General features: G+C 35.0%; 1 protein-coding gene across 2 annotated transcripts in view; it reads left to right on the top strand.

Moving 5' to 3' along the window:
- The window catches only part of LOC108713133 (chemokine-like protein TAFA-2), a 50230-nt gene extending 33986 nt beyond the window's left edge, over positions 1–16244 (top strand). Inside the window, exons 4-6 of one of the 2 annotated variants that reach the window (XM_018255919.2) lie at positions 6952–7104; positions 8988–9112; positions 14822–16244. In XM_018255919.2, the coding sequence (XP_018111408.1) occupies positions 6952–7104; positions 8988–9112; positions 14822–14833 (290 nt within the window). In that variant the 3' untranslated portion in view covers positions 14834–16244. Of the gene's footprint in view, positions 1–6951; positions 7105–8987; positions 9113–10614; positions 10739–14821 lie in introns of those variants that run through there. The other variant, XM_041588584.1, reaches the window with a different exon arrangement.
- Positions 16245–17879: the final 1635 nt, after the last annotated feature.

The following is a 17879-nucleotide window of genomic DNA, read 5'->3' as shown; positions in this document are numbered from 1 at the left end:
ATTTAATAGGCTTTTCGATATTTTAAAAAAATTGTAGCACATATTAACATTCAAAATTTTATATAAATACAGTTTTATATTATGCTATACTAGTAAATTATAAGAAGTAGTCATTTTGACATGGCCACTAACAAGTACAAATTAAGCTTTTTTAAATAAGTCCTCAGTTTAATTCTGTTCCTTGTTGTTTGTTCTTTGTCTGCTGCTTCAAAAGGAATTTTAGGCAAATGCCAAGTTGCTGAAAGAAATCGATTAGGGCTATCAATCTTGCCATAATTATTCCTTGACTTAAATAAAGGAAAGCACTGGAGCTATAAATGCAGGGGCTGCATGAAAATGGATCAGAATGACCAGCAGCCAAATAACAATCGTTTATGTTTAAAGGCTGGCAGAATAAGATGTTTCTTTGATTGGGTGAGAAGGAATGAGTTAAGGCAGGGGAAAGGTGGGCTGGGGGCAGACAAAGAGAGGCAAGTGATGTAAGGAGAAGAAGCAGTTAACTTCTTTATCTTCTGAGCAGGTAGAAATATCCCACACTTCCTCCCCAACCCCGATTTGCAACTTTTGCATATTTCGGAAATGTCAAAAGTTTCTGTTCTTTATGTTCCCATATTATGTATGAAATAACCGAATGTGGATGTTTTCCTGCATGCACTGTTATATTGTGGTTTGGGTACTGTTACACAGTATAAATGTGAGAGTCTGCATGCTATTATTCATGTTAAATGAATGTCAAATGCTTGACCCAGGGAATGTTTCAGATTGCCACAGGGGTCAGATTTTCTTTCTTCTTGAGGCATAATTGCCACTGATTGGGTTTATTGCCTTCCTCTGGTCCAAAACAGTGGAGATATGATACTGTATTTCAAGTTGTATTTGTCACAGCAGCGGTAGGATCTTTCCAGAGTACTATACAGGTTAATTTAGAAGAGGGAGAAATGATGTTCTCTCCTGTGACCGCACAGTGGGGTGATTGATGCAGACGCTACTACTGCTTGTGCTAGATGACAGGCTGTTGAACATTGGGGGCCATCCTCTCTGTAGGTAAAGGCAGCCTAATGTTCAGTGATGGATGTAATGACTCAAGACTTCACTAAGGAGAAGCAGACCATAGTAGTGATCTCTTTTGGAATAATGGCATTGAATATTGCCTTGGGGTGAGGCTGGCAAGGCCCTATTTATTTGATAAAATGTGAATAAATGCTGTGGCTATTTTACACCATTTCTGGCTCCTGTTGTTTCATTAAAGGGGAAGGAAACCTCGTCGGCGCTAACCCCCCTCCCCCCTCCCGTGTATTGCCCCCCCTCCTCCCCCCTGGCCTACCCCTCCCGCTGGGCAAATGCCCCTAACTTGTTACTTACCCTTCTGCGCAGGTCCAGTCCAGGGAGTTCACAGGCGACATCTTCTTCCACGCGATCTTCTTCCTCCTTTGACCGGCGTTTTGGCGCATGCGCAGTAGGATCGTTTCGCCGGTACGGATCTACTGCGCATGCGCCAAAAGTCATGCGCATGAGCAGTAGATCGTACCGGCGAAACGATCCTACTGCGCATGCGCCGGTCAAAGGAGGAAGAAGATCGCGTGGAAGAAGATGTCGCCTGTGAACTCCCTGGACTGGACCTGCGCAGAAGGGTAAGTAACAAGTTAGGGGCATTTGCCCAGCGGGAGGGGTAGGCCAGGGGGGAGGAGGGAGGGGGGGCAATACACGGGAGGGGGGGAGGGGGGTTAGCGCCGACAAGGTTTCCTGGGAATGGGACAACATACTAAAGCTTAACTACTACAAAAATCATACAGGTATGGGATCTGTTATCCAGAATGCTCGGGACCTGGGTTTTCAGATAATGTATCTTTCCATAATTTGGATCTCAATACCTTGTCTACTAGCAAATCATGTACATAAATCCAATATGTTGGTTTTGCTTACAGTAAGAATTAATTACACTGTATATTTCACTTTGGATCAAATACAAGGTCCTGTATTATTATTATTATTATTATTATTATTATTATTATTATTATTATTATTATTATTATTATTATTATTATTATTATTATTATTATTATTATTATTATTATTATTATTATTATAGAGAAAAAGGAAATCATTTTTAAAAATGTGGGTTATTTTGTAGTCTAAGGGGATGGCCTTTCTGTAATTTGGAGCTTTCTGGATAACGGATTTCCAGATAATGGATCCTATACATTTGCAATTTGTGGTAATAATACCACTTAGTAGTTTGATTAAATTGAGTACAATTATGAACACATCTTTCATCTCTGAACTTATTAACAAATGTCATATTGATTATTAATGTATGTTAAATTATAATAATGTGCTGATAAAAAAACCTAAACTTTGACAATCCCCTGTAAATCTATATTACTTTGTTTGCCAATGGCCACTTTTGCATGGCAAATTCTGATATATTTTCTACAATACAATTCATAACATTTGATTCATATACAGGTATGGGATCCGTTGTCCATAACCCTTTGTCCAGACAGCTTTAAATTACAGAAAGGCTACCTCCCAAAGACTCCATGTTATCCAAATTCAAATGTTTAAAGATTATTTTCTTCAAAAATCTTTTTTTAATTGCTATAGACCTTATAAATTATGAAGTTTAGTACAAATATATATATTACTACAGTTTTGTACGTTTTATAAGGGTAATTATGCAATACACACAAAAAAAAAGAAAAAAAAATTATCTTTTATCTGTATTTTTCTTGATTAATCCAAAAATACACTTTGGTTTATTCCAGCAAATAATTTTTAGAAAGTTCAGGAATGAATTGTATTACTGAGTAGCTTGCATTTCTTATGCCTATTAGCGCATGTAGGTGGTTTACTTTTTGCTTGGTCTGTAAAATATATATATATACTGTACAGTATACCTCTAGAGATCAGACCTAGGCAGCCTTTGTAGAACATTAAATAGAAGTGCACAGAGAAACAATTTATTAGCAAAACTTAAAAAAGCTATAACAAGGCAAAGAAGCAAAGAGGAGAACATTATATTCAAGAAACAAAGTACATTTAATTAAATGTAATGTGGTCTATTTTAACATCTGTTCTACATATTTTGCATACTTTTTATAATTACGATTTGCATTAAAATATTTTGACTTTTTCCATTTTTTAAAGGGACTAATTATGCTTAGTATAAGAAAATACTTATTTCTACCATTTCTACTTGTACTGTCGGTGAACTCTCTGGGTTATTTACAATACAGAAAACATTGATTCCTGTGCAACTATATGGAACACTGTTCAGGGCATGCAGCATGTGTCTCAATTATGCAGTGTATTATGGAGAACACTCCATAACAGTGACAATGATAACAAGTAGTGATGAGCGAATCTGTCCCATTTCGCTTCCCCCGAAAAATTTGGGAAACTGAAAAAATTTGCGAAATGGCCAAATAATTTGGAAACTCATTGAAGTCAATGGGTAGCAAAAATAGTTTTTATGCGTGTGACAATTTTTTCTCACTCCAATGGGAGTTTTTTCTTAATGTATCTTTTTTTCTCAAAGACAATTTTGTTGGGGCTGAGATGTGCGGAATTTCACCACAAATTCATGACTGGCAAATAAATTCGCTCATCAGTAATAGCAAGCAATCCTTCTTTTAATAGCTTTGGCATCCAACCGTCTGAAGTTTTAAAATAGTTTGCATTTTAGAGCATCCTTTTTTGTTGCTTCTATGTGTAACATTAATAGAATCAATTGTCTTACATATTTAAATCAAGCCCCTTTAGATCAACTACCATTTATTAAATTCAAAGCTTGTACTGTGCATTCAATATCATCAACTGTTTAGCATATGGTTTCCAATAAATTATATATAATATAACATATAATAGGAAGTAGCTTAATTTCTATTTTTGTTGATATAGAGGCAATATGCAATGACTGAGAAAAAGGGTTTTGCTTTTAATCTTCAGGTTTTTCAATGTAAAGTTCTCTAGGACAAAATAAATGTTGAATCATTTTATAATTATTTCATCTAATTTTTTCACGAGAAAACGTTTTTTTTTATTACAAAAAATAAGTTAATAGAACTCATCCAGCAGAATCCTACATTTAAATCCATTTTACAAAAAACAAAGCAGATTTTTTTTTTTATATTTTATATCTTTGAAATCTGACTGGGCTAGACACGTGGTTGTTTTCCAATGTGTACGCAATCATGTGAAACAATTGATTATCTGACAGCAGTTCCATTGTGAAGTGTTGGCTCTTTCTATTACAACTAAAAAAAATACATTTATTGGTTCAAGGATAACATTTAATATTGTAGAATGAATTACTTACAATGTACGAAGTGTAATTTAGTAATAAAAACTATACCATAAAAATCATGAAAGCATCCATTTAAAAATAATTTTAAACCTTGTTTTTTTCCTTGCCATATACTACAGCAAGCAAGGTTATTGCAGAGCCATTGGCTTGGGTGTCTATTTCCTAGTCAGAAGGCCTCTATTTATGAATAGTATGAGTATGGGGCCTGTGAGAGTAATGACAGGTTTACAGTACTAACGCGGTACTTACTGTAAATTGCAAAATTGGTCACCATTTCTTCTGCAAGTTGATTGTCTTTCTAAGTAGGAATTAGATACATGAATTCTTCTCATAATAGCCAAGTGCAAATGAATGTACAGGTATGGGACCTGTTATCCAGAATGCTCGGGACCTGGGGTTTTCTGGATAACGGATCTTCTTCATTTGGATCTTCATACCTTAGCTCTACTAGAAAATCATGACTGCATCTACAGTCATATGAAAAAGTTTGGGAACCCCTCTCAGTCTGCATAATAATTTACTCCACTTTTAACAAAAAAGATAAAAGTGGTATATCTTTCATTTCCCAGGAACATCTGGGGTGTTTTCTAAACAAATATTTTGAGTGAAGCAGTATTCAGTTGTATGAAATTAAATCAAATGTGAAAAACTGGCTGTGCCGTACCCTTATTTTGCTCATTTGAATGCATGTAACTGCTCAACACTGATTACTGGCAACACCGAATTGGTTGGATTAGCTCATTAAGCAGGCAGGTATGTCCAATCATGAGAAAAGGTATTTAAGGTGACCTATTGCAAGTTGTGATCCTCAAAGCAACTCTCAAAAGATCTGAAAACAAAGGTTGTTCAGTATCATGGTTTAGGAGAAGGCTACAAAAAGCGAACTCAGAAGTTTAAACTGTCAGTTTCAACTGTAAGGAATGTAATCAGGAAATGGAAGGCCACAGGCACAGTTGCTGTAAAACCCAGGTCTGGCAGGCCAAGAAAAATACAGGAGCGGCATATCTGGAGGATTTTGAGAATGGTTACAGACAATGGAAATATCACCTCCAAAGACCTGGAAGAACATTTAGACAAGCCAGTCATTTTGGAACAAAGTGCTTTGCACTGATGAAACAAAAATTTTGTTATTTGGTCATAACAAAAAGCATGGCAGAAGAAGAACACCACATTACAAGAAAAACACCTGCTACCTACTGTCAAATTTGGTGGAGGTTCCATCATGCTGTGGGGCTGAGTGGCTAGTTCAGGAATTGGGGCCCTTGTTAAAGTTGAGGGTCAGATGAATTCAACCCAATATCAACAAATTCTTCAGGACAATGTTCAAGCATCAGTCACAAAGTTGAAGTTACGCAGGGGTTGGATATTCCAACAAGACAATGACCCTAAACACACTTGGAAATCTACAAAGGCATTTATGCAGAGGGAGAAGTACAATGTTCTGGAATGGCCGTCACAGCCCCCAATTTGAATATCATGGAAAATCTATGGGATGATTTGAAGCAGGCTGTCCATGCTCGGCAGCCATCAAATTTAACTGAACTGGAGAGATTTTGTATAGATGAATGGTCAAAAATACAGCCATCCAGACACTCATCAAAGGCCATAGGAGGCATCTAAAGTTTTTTACATTTGCAAAAGGAGCTCAACTAAGTATTGAACTTATATCTCTGTTGGGATGCCCACATTTATGCACCTCTCTAATTTTGTTATGATGCATATTGCACATTTTCTGTTAATCCAATAAACTTTGTCACTGCTGAAATACTACTGTTTCCATAAGGCATGTTATATATTAAAAGGAAGTTGCTACTTTGAAAGCTCAGCCAATGATAAACAAAACTCCAAAATATTAAGAGGGATTCCCAAACTTTTTAATATGACTGTATATGTCTGTCTGTCTGTCCATTTGTTTGTCACTCAAAAACAAGTGCAAAGTACTCAAATAGAGACAAAATGATGTGTACATTGAAATAGAAAGGTTAGGGGCAGATTCACTAAGGGTCGAATTTCGAAGTAAAAAATACTTCGAAATTCGACCCTCGAATTGAAATCCTTCGACTTCGAATATCGAAGTCGAAGGATTTTTCGTTCGATCGAACGATTAAATCCTTCGAATCGAACGATTCGAACGATTTTAATCCAACGATCGAAGGAAAATCCTTCGATCAAAAAAAGGTTAGCAAGCCTATGGGGACCTTCCCCATAGGCTAACATTGACTTCGGTAGGTTTTATCTGCCGAAGTAGGGGGTCGAAGTTTTTTTTAAAGGGGAAGTACTTCGACTATCGAATGGTCGAATAGTCGAACGATTTTTCGTTCGATTCGTTCGATTTCGTTCGAATTCGAACGAATTTAACCAATTCGATGGTCGAAGTACCCAAAAAATACTTCGAAATTCGAATTTTTTTCATTCGAATCCTTCACTCGAAGTTAGTGAATCTGCCCCGTATTGAGGCCTGCTCTAATGACATATGAAAACCTGGATTATCATCAGCCTGGAGCTGGCACTACTTCAACTTAATTTATAATAGTTTTCTTTTGTGTTGTGGTTCTATAACTTGAATTTGTAGATGCACATGTCATACGCTGTACAATGTTGCTGTATACTTGAAAATATAATAAATATAACAATTCTTTTCTCAGCTCAGCATGTTAGAACTGGAACTTGTGAAGTTGTGACCCTACACAGATGTTGCAATAAAAATAAGATAGAAGAAAGGTCCCAAACAGTGAAGTGCTCATGTTTTCCAGGACAAGTGGCAGGGACAACGAGAGCAACTCCTTCTTGTGTGGATGGTAAGTAGAATATGTTCACAACCCATTTCTAGACATAATTTTAAAACATATGCAACAAATCACTGAAAAAAATAAGTATACAATTCTTATTATTCATTTATTATTCTTCGTAATATTTCAACAGTTTAAATTCGGCTGTGATCATTGCTAAGCTTGCAAAATCAAGGCTGTCATACATTTTATTTACTTTGTTGTATTGGATAGAATGCATTGTTGTTACTTGTATGTATGTATGTATGTATGTATATATGTACTGTATGTATGTATTTAATCAGAAGATGTCTACCCAGTTGCTAAAGGCCATCACTTCTTGTAGTAGAAGACATCAACTATAGGCAAAATGCAGAGGCCATCATGCCTGTGTCACAATAGATTAGTGTGGCCTTTCCTCCTACGAACAACATCTCAGCAGACATTACTTCACAATTCCTTGTAAGCTACTTTTCCCTTATTGATTATACATACACCTTAAGGGTAAGGCCAGACGAGGAGATTCGGGGAGGTTTTGTCGCCTGACTATCTCCCCGAACTGCCTCAGCGTTTTTTCCACATTGCCTCGGGGGAACTTTGAGCGACTATTGAAAACGAATCGTCGCGTGTGCATTAGCGCAGGTGATTTTGCGCTGTAGTCTATGGGGAAAAAACGCTGAGGCAGTTTGGGGAGATAGTCCCGCAAAAGACGTGGCGATAAGTCGCCAGGCGCCAAAACCTCCCTGAATCTCCTCGTCTGGCCTTACCCTAATAAGTGTGTATTACAGAGATAAAGAAACCTTATGGTACAACACACTCATGAGTCTGTTCTAGCTTTAATGATAGGGTTATAGATTAAAACTGTGTGCTCATATGAGTTTCAGGCCACCACTACTTAAAAGAGAAAAATAAGAAAATTACCCTTGCCATAGTACAAAATTAAATTTTTAATGACAAGGAAAGTCATTCTTAGCACTTTATTAGTAAACTTTTGGAGACATATGGTTCTCTATAAATGAACAATTAAACAAATAAATTAACTTTTTGTAAACAAATGAACCTTTTGTTACTCTATGGTCACTACTGCATTGTAATGGCATGATTATATAATTTAAAGTTTGTTGGAATGAAATCATCTCCAACATCGGAGAATCAGCATGGAAGCTTAAAAAAAGTAATGCAATCTTGCTTCATAGAGATTTAAGGGCTCATTTAGTAAAGGAGCACAAAGTGCAACAAAATTATGACAAAGTGCCAAGTGTTTTTACCCAAATAGAATTCTTCTGCAATCAGGCACAACATTTTCCACCATATACAGAAGGTACAAAGATTTGCACCAATTATTGGACAGCATTCAGATGTGCCTGTGAGGTGAAGGGTACATGATTTGCATGTCTTGTACTTTATACACCAAGATAGGCTCTACTGTGAAATTAGAGAATGTTAAAGTATTTTAATGGATACAATTATACTCCCATTCTAACCTCTTTTAGAACTATTGCACAAGGGGTTGTGCCTAAAACACCTACCTGCCGTAGATTTGTTCTCAATTACCTTAATGGAAAATGCTGGAGGTCATCTGAAATTGATAGTCACTTATGTAGGACAGTTTGAGAATCACGTTTTAACTGGTTGTTCATTTTAAAATTATCATGTATAATTCAGTGTGCAGTTGGTTTTCTATTTCTATTTTATGTGTTTTTGCATTATTTACCTTTTCCAGCTCAGAAATATCATGTTCCCATGGCCAACAGCTCCTAACAACCAGATAATATATGCTGCTAGAATGTTATTGCTGTTTTGTATAACCCATCTAGGCTAATAAATATTGCTGAGAGTTTTTGTTTATATAATCTCAACACAAATCTGAAATCAAAAATATTCATTATGTTTACTATATTATTCCAATTTAGCATCAATTGTTGAGCAGAAATGGTGGTGCCATATGCAGCCGTGTCTTGAAGGTGAAGAATGCAAAGTTCTACCAGATCAGAAAGGCTGGAGTTGTGCCTCAGGGAGTAAAGTCAAAACAACAAAGGTAAATCTATTGCAGATTTGTTATATTTAATTTTATTAACATATTTCTATATCACCCTAAGCCTGTCCTCCACCACAGACAAAATTAAAGACTAAACCTGTGTTAGAGGGTGCTAACTGCCATGCATGTAGCAATATCCTGCTTAAATTCATAAGGGATCTGCAGTTGTATAGGAAAAGGATGTGATTTTTGGTCTAATGGTGCTCTGCATCTAAGTGGCCTCTTAAATTGTATAAAGTAAAAACTATTAATGATAAAAAAAAATCACTTAAATATTACTGTATAACCTTTTGTTTTGGTTTAGAGAAATCCTTTTATGCACAGCAATGGAAAACACAAAATAGCGAAACCTAAAAAATCGACCTCTATATTGGAGAACTCCAAATATTTTATGCTGATTCCAAAGCTACTAACTTTCTAATATATTTACACCATGCAAATAGTGTTAAAAAAAACCCCCATAACATTTGTATCTCAGTTCCCAAAACAAAATTAGCACTCTAACCAAGAATTTAAAAATCTTGTCCGCAGACTGCAATACTAAATGGCAATAGGGTCATGGTGGTGCAGCAGGTGGCATATCTGCTTTCCAGTATATAAAACTATGATGATAGTCTTTTTTGTTTAATTAATATCCATGCACAAATAAAGCATGAGATTTATGGGTTATTGCCCTGGTGCTACAGAATATATGTATGAAAATTGAATAAAGGCTGTTGCACAACAGGGTCTTGCAAAAAAATGATTAACAAATATTTGTTAAATAATAAATAATCATTTTTTGCAAGACCCCATTGTGCAACAGCCTTTATTAAATATATATATTTATATATAAAAAAAGCAGTCCATGAAAAGCACTCACAGCGATCACCAGTGATCACTGTGAGTGCTTTCATGGACTGCTTTGAATATTTTTGGATAGCACCCAGCAAGTGACTATATGAGTGGTGAGTGCCGATAATCCCCACATATATATATCATTTCTATGTATTATGCCAAATAAATTCAGGTAAATAATAATAGTTTGTCAAAGAGCACAGTGCCAATTCATGTGATGTACAATATGATTGTGGGCCTGTAACCTGGATATCTACCATTACTTGTCACAAAGGCCAATACACACAGTTGTATACATTGGTGTTATGAGCATTAACTTGAGCCATGTGAGAAGCTAATATGGTTAGAACTGAATTATGAGATATGTAGGAAAGTAATTATTATATGTATAATCACCTATTTAATGTGTCAGATATTGGGATTCTTCTTGAGCCATCCCTGCTAGAAAGAAAAACAGCATTTTTTGTTCAGTATGTTATTTTAAAAGATGTTTATATTCCTGAACTATAAGTCAGTCATGAATGAGCTAAGGAAACTTTTTTCTCCCAAAGTTTGTAATTTGTTATTTTTTGGGAATAGGCTTGCTGGCCATGAGGTAGAATGGTATAGGTTCTCTATCCTTTCTATTACTGGGTATATATTGTATATATGTGTGTGTGTATCAGTGTTTTTAGGGATTCTGAAGTTGATGGAGCTTACCCTACAAGCAAATTGAATCTATGGCAGTCAATGGCATTGCACTCTTCAAATTCACTGTTCATAACTGAGGTTTGTGACATCCTTCAGTATTACTGTAAAAACAATGCCTATGTTGCAAATTAACATTTAGTACAGTACTGACTTCTGAAAATAAGTTATTATAATACATTTTATTCTTTAGATAAATTAACGATAGATAGATAGATAGATAGGTGCAAGTTGCTTATAACTAAATCATTTCTTGAAGAGGATAAAAAAAACTGAGAGCAATCTGGATGTGAAACAGGAAAAATCAACACTCTCAGGACTGAATGTTCTAAAGCTCCTTTGAACAATCCTCAGAGATGTGTTTCAAGAGGTAAAATGAGCCACATTATACCCAAACCTCTAACTGTTGGGAATACTCAAATTCCCAGCCATATTGACTTTTAAAGGCATCATCATTTCAACAGCATGGCTGTCACGAGATAAAGTGCCCCTGGAGTTTTCTGATTGCACCCTAGTGAATGTTATTTCCACAGAGCCTGGTAGAAATATTTTCTGCATTCTGTTATCAGATTATGTACAGTAGATTTGAAGGGAAAAAAAGTAAAGATTTAAAAAAAAAAAAAAGCCAAAATATTCAATCAATGTAAAACGTATTTAGTTCTTGTGATAAATATACTGACATGATCTACATATAATGACTGTTGTAGATTCCAACTCTGATTTATTCCACTAATTCAGTTAAGCCCTTTTCAAAACGTGTGATGATAATATTACAGGAAATCCTAACAGCTTTTTTCATCATATTATAAAGATATACATGTATTTCTGTCACAAACTGGTGAAACTGAAAATGAATTCATTAAAAAGTTCATTGATTTCATATTTATAAGGTTCAACTCAAAATTACAGATTTAGATTGCAATTGGACAGATCTATAAAGTTTGGTATGAATGTGAATGTTTGTTTATTATATTTTCACATTGACTTGCAGTACAGTCTTTATTAGAATATTTAGAGGCACATTTATCAAGGGTCGAATTTCAAATTCATGTGAGCTTTTTTTAACTCACATGAATTCAATTGTACTCGAAATTCGAATGTTCGACTATTTATTAATAGAATCGAATATGTAAAACTCAGACAGATTTTACTTGAAAACTCAAATCGAATTCCACCAAACTCAATTCCAGTTTTCTGGAAGACTACAAACATCACCAAATTGATCCCTGGACCTCTCCCACTTTTACAATAATTTTGCAGGCTTTAGGTGGCAAATAGTCAAATTTAAATTCTTAAAGGGCCAGAGTATGATAAATCTCGAAAAATCGAATTCAAATTTTTAAAAAAACTCTAATTGAGTATGGATAATTCCCTAGTTGAATTAGCCAGTTTTGACCATAAAAAAATCGAAACTTCGAATTCGAATTTTCAACCCTTAAAAAATCTGCCCCATAGTGTAACAATAAAAATTATTACTTCCATTCAGTCAATGCAACTTATTAGGGCTTTTGCAAACAGATATGCTGATTTACTAACTATAGGCAAACAATTATAAGGACAGAGATAATTTGCTTATTTTAAGATGATTAGACACAGATAGAGATTCTAGTGAAGTCTGGCTTTGTGTGTATAGGTTCTAATGATTTGAATCTTGTTAAAAATTTGCTTGGAATTGTGTAGACTCCAAACAGCCATGTTATTTAGTTGAAGATTGTATCAGTGCATATATACACAGTATATGAGATGCATTTCAATAAAGACTTGTTTGGCTCAATTGGACAACAGTAAGTATAAAAAAATTGGTTTGTGATCTATTAATTCAGCAGTAAGGTGTAATAAGAACTGTGGCTTGTGTGGAACCAACTTTAGCAAGTGAGCTTGTGCTTTGCTGCTATTTGGTATAGCTGGTCAAGATGGTGGGAATTACTTTCAGCCTCTTCCAACTGACTCCATGGTCTAGCACTCCATCAGCCTGCCAGCTGTGATTGCCACTTTATGAAGGTTAGAAATCATAGAGATGGACAATATTTTTGTCAGTTAATGCCTTTTGGTAGCCAGAATAATTATGGTTCAGGATTTTGCATTTCAAGAAGTCCATAATTAAGTGGTGATAACTAAAGAGGATTGTAATAAATATTCTTCCTATTAGGACATGGTGACTAAAGGTATGTTCCTCCACACCTTGTATTATCCACGATCACTCCTAGCACTTTCACATACTGAGTAGCCTTTTCTTACTTGTGTTGTTATTAAGAATAATCGTTTCTTTCATTCAATACAAAGGAAAAACTCCTGTCAACTATTCTCCCTCCCTTAAACTGGTTTGCGCTACATTTAAATGCCCAATATTCTCGTGTACAGTATGTAAGAACACATAAGGGCTCAGACAAAAAGGCATATCAATTAGTACCATAATGGGCCCAGAATTGCACCTTCCTGCTTTCTGATGAAGGAGGGTACTGTGTAAAATGCTGATTGCCCAGTGTATGTTCAGGAGTAAGGGAGGTCTGTTCTTTAACAAAATGCTTAATCACAGAGGTGGGGTGACAATTTTTTATACACCCCCAGTGTTTATAATCACAAACCTCCGACCTCACTATTCATCTGAATGCGCACAGTAGAATGAAATTGAAATTTAGACACTACATTTTGTGGAATAATTGCCCTACTGCACATGTACACAACCCAGGTCACCAACAAGGATCCAGAGGATCCAACAATCCAACAAGTTTGTCAGCACAGAGGAAGGCTGGCAGAGGTCTGAGGTAAGCGATTATTCTACCAGATGGATTCATAACAAATTAGCACTTCTCTATATGATGCCTTTCCTGGTCCATTAATATCTGCCATTGTGTGTTGCAACAATAGCTTTCTTTAGGACACAAGTAAGAGAGACACTGGCATTTTGCATCAGTTTATTTAATGAGCACTATGATATTTAAGTTTCCACCATATTCGTAGACAACACTGTTCACTTTTGCTCACAACTTAAATTTTCTTTACAAATGATATCTTCAGCCAGACACTTTTCATTTGCATGTTAATATTTTTTTTCTTTTATTTGCTTACATAAACCAAGAAAATAACATCACTATATTTTTTGCTTTGAGATGAATATGTCATGGCAATGATAATTAAAAAATGATACGTTTAACCACAACACTGTTCCATTCTTTATCTTACACCTCTAGATTAAAACAACGCAAGGCCTATTTTTGTTCCTGCTCCGTGGATGACATAATTGCTCTGCAATTATCTAATTGTGTAATAAGCGTTATGTCTCTCTGGAGTGATGATTCAGTGGGGGAAATTTATCATGCTTGAAAACAAGAAAGAGAGGAAAGGAGATCAGTGACTGTTCACATTTATAGATTTCCATGATATTTATGTGCAGTGTTGTGTTGGCACTGCCTTGACAGTGACATTACTACTACTACTTTTTAAGATGTTAGGAGTAGAAAATGCGTTTTCCGGTGTTTCTTTCCTATGCTGCATGTATATATGAAAGTATGTATACTGTATATGTATATATGTTTCCAACAGATTCCAACTAAAATTTCCACCGAATAGTATTTGTTTTAAGGCAGTTAATTCATTAGGGATTCAACTTGCACCAATTTATTACTGACTGTAGGTTGGAACCTGTGGATATTGCTTTCACATGTTGCTACAGTTTCTGACATGCATGGGAGCTTGCAAGATAAAGACATATGGACTTATTTTATTTTGCAACAGAATAAGAATAATTTGAGTTTTTAAGATTTGCTGTGGGCATTTTCTTGTTCATTAAGCAGCCCTAGTCCATTTAAGAAATGTATCCGGAGTGAAATGTAAACAAATATAGATTATATCAGCTTAATGTCAACTGTGATGTAATTAGTATGGCCACTGTGATAACAATATTTCAGGTATGCATAAAGCACATATTTTCAAATTCAGATTCATTCTACTATTCTTGATGAAGGCAAAGATGGCCAGACCATATTTCCATTAGCCTGTTTGGCTGCAGACATAAGTCCTTCTTGGATCAGTCCCAATCATTCACAGACCTAAATGGAGATATTGTCCCTCTAGCAAATTCTGGGCTTCCACAGACACTGACTATATTGTAATAGTAATAAATACAAGAATATGTGAAAATGTATAAATAGACTCATGAATATCTACTTATATTTCTTTTATTAGGTAACACGGTAACTATTGACAAGTGAGAAGTAAAACCTTGGACTGAGATTGGACAGCAATGAAAGATATTTAAAAAAACAACATTCTGGAATGCTTGAATTCAATTTCAAAATACGGATTTTTTTCAGAAAGGCTTCTCAAAAGATCATGTTGTAATACAACAACGAAAGCACAATTACCACCAAATAATTTCCCATGTTGAATTCTGCGCACCTAGGACTGTACTGGTCTTCTGAGCAAAATGAGCAGTGGAAATGCTTATAATTCAAAGAAAGCAAAGTTGAAATAGAAGATGCCTTCATTTGGATTCTTTTTTTCTTCAGTACTAATGCAGCTGCCTATACATCAACTGTATGATTCTGTAGAAGATTTCCTCCAGCATGACTGAGTAAAACCAATTTGTTTGTTGCTTAACTGAGTTATGTAGGACTTTGTGTTCATTATCAGTATAAATATATCTAGGTATAATGACATTCATTTGCAGCAGGGAATCAGTTCTTCTGTGAGCTGGGGGACTGTGATCTGAATACACAATTTGTATTTCTTTTGTATCAAATTATCCAATTATATCGAAAGGTTTCATTTTTTAAAATCTATTTTAGATGCAATTTCTTCACTTATGTTATGTGCTCCAACCTTAAAGCCTTTTACAAGATTGAAAATCATTGGTTTAGGATATAGGTTGGTTTCCTGCAGCCATTTAAAACAGGAAAGAATGGATTGTGGTTTTACAAAATGTTTTTAATGCTTTTTGTTTCAACGTAAGAGCATTCCAAATGCTTAATGACAGCATAAAATGTCTGTTTAAAGTAAAAGGAGTTTCCAAATCAGAAGCTCAGACTTCAATCAACAATATTATATTGACAAATATGTTATCCAATATATCTATGCTTTATGCTTTAGCTGATCTATTCTGGCTGTACTGCAGTATAACTAGATGTTTCAACTTTTTAGAACATAATGCTATCAGTTGCTTAAAAATGCAGGTAGAGTTACATCATGCAGCTGGATCATTAACCTTGACCTATGTGATGGATTTTATAATGCTTTGTACTTGTCAGTGGTGAGTACATTTACTGTGTCACTAAGCAAAGAATGTGCATCCTTATGTGACCCTCATGGCCATGCTAACTTCAAGCAAATGGAACTACGATGATTACAAATCAAATGTTGTATTTAAGAACCGCAACAGAATAATATAATGAACATTAACACATATATGTAGATATCTGTGTTTAGAACTAAACCCCAAAAATGATATATATTGAAATGATTGAACCAGCCTAAAGATTCAGCATCTCTATAGTATTTATGATGTAGGCCTTCAACATTGTTACAGGAGTTTCCTATTTTGGATTTTGTTAGGGGTGTCTTTGACACGCACATGCTCAGTGGCCTTTGAGCACCTGCTGAGAAGCTAAGCTTAGGGTTTGTCGCAAATCATCAAGCAGAAAATGAAGTGTTTTGTCATATAAGCTGATGTTACAAGGCTGATTGTTAAAATTCTGATGTGCTGGTTTCTGTGCTGCAATGTACCAATAATCTGAATTACTTTAATAATCATACTTGTATTGTGACATTTATAGTATATTATATATATTCAGTATATAGTGCAAAAGTCCCTAAGCTCAAGAAGTTACAGCTGCAAGATGAGGAGCTACTGGGGCATCTTTGAAGGTACAGACTCGAAACATAATGTACAACATTTCTGCCCTCCTTTTTTAGTTAAGCTTTAGTTTTCCTTTAAAACCCGTATGTCAATTTTTTGTTTTCTCAAAATTGTAAACCCAATAGAAACGAAGTTATTGAAACATCCCTAAAATATAAGGTTACAGTAACAATAATTATGTGTTAATAAAGAACTGTAGTTCGGGTACTGATGAACAAATCTTTCCCAAGGGACAATTCATGAATAAGGCCAACATTTGCAAAGTGCATTGATGTCAATGGGCGTTTTATTTCATGGTAACTTTTTTTTTTCACAGTGACTTTTTCTGGACAAGATATATTGGAGTCTATGGAGTCTACGTTTTTTTTTTTTTTAATGATCCTGGAACGCACACATAGATTTTAATTTCCTGGAACGCACACATAGATTTTAATTTCCATGCGGTAAATCTGCATTTTGAAAAGGTGAGGAAAAACTATGTTTATGGGATAAAAGGATATAAATTTTATCTCTGTTCCTACTAAATTAGAGGGTAACCTGCACCTTCGTTAAGCTTTACCGATAACTGCAATTGTTGTAAAATAGGTATCTGCAGTAAAGCAAAGAAAACCGTATTTCTCAACTAATTGACATAAAAATTTCATAGAAATTGGTTTGTATGATGGATGAGTGTTCTAAAGCACTTTGGGATCTTACCATGTGTGTGGCTCATTCAAGATCAAGACAATGTTATTAATGCTACTCAGTAAATGCACAAGGTGAGTGAAAACTGACAACCATTAAATAAAATGAAAATGTATATTTTATCATTTAGCATCTAAATAACTCAATGAGAATGAATATGTTTCTAAACACAGATATTCAGAGTGTTCTACATTTTAATTAGCATAAATGGTTTAGTAAATTCATTCAGTACATTTAATGTTCTAGCTTGGCTGTGCATTGTTTCAAGAGATCTTGTGATTTCTGTAATAGGATTTTTACGCCTACTGGGAAGAAAATCTATTCTTTTGTTTTCATAATTTTTATCATTCAATGAATTAAATGGTGTCATTCTTTACTATACACGCTCCTTTCTGACTGTTTGTAAGTTGAGAAAAATATTGAAAAATGTATAAAATGTGTTTTGCAAGGGAATGGCTATCATCTATTCCAGTAAATAAAATACTTTTGCGATTTATACTAATAGTACCTATTAATGTTACAGTTCAAGCATAAAAAATTACACATTTGAGATGTGAGTAACTAATTCATTGTTTCATAATACTTTAGTCTGCTGATTTTGTACAACTTAACTTTATTTCTCTAGTCCTGTCAAAAAAGAAATGATTGATGTTGCACACTGCTTGCTTACAACTGGCATAGTTATAAGGGCTAAACTCCATGGGA

This window comes from Xenopus laevis, chromosome 3S (assembly GCF_017654675.1).
Source record: "Xenopus laevis strain J_2021 chromosome 3S, Xenopus_laevis_v10.1, whole genome shotgun sequence".
NCBI classification, from domain to species: Eukaryota; Metazoa; Chordata; class Amphibia; order Anura; family Pipidae; genus Xenopus; species Xenopus laevis.
This window is presented reverse-complemented; position numbering and strand designations above follow the sequence as displayed.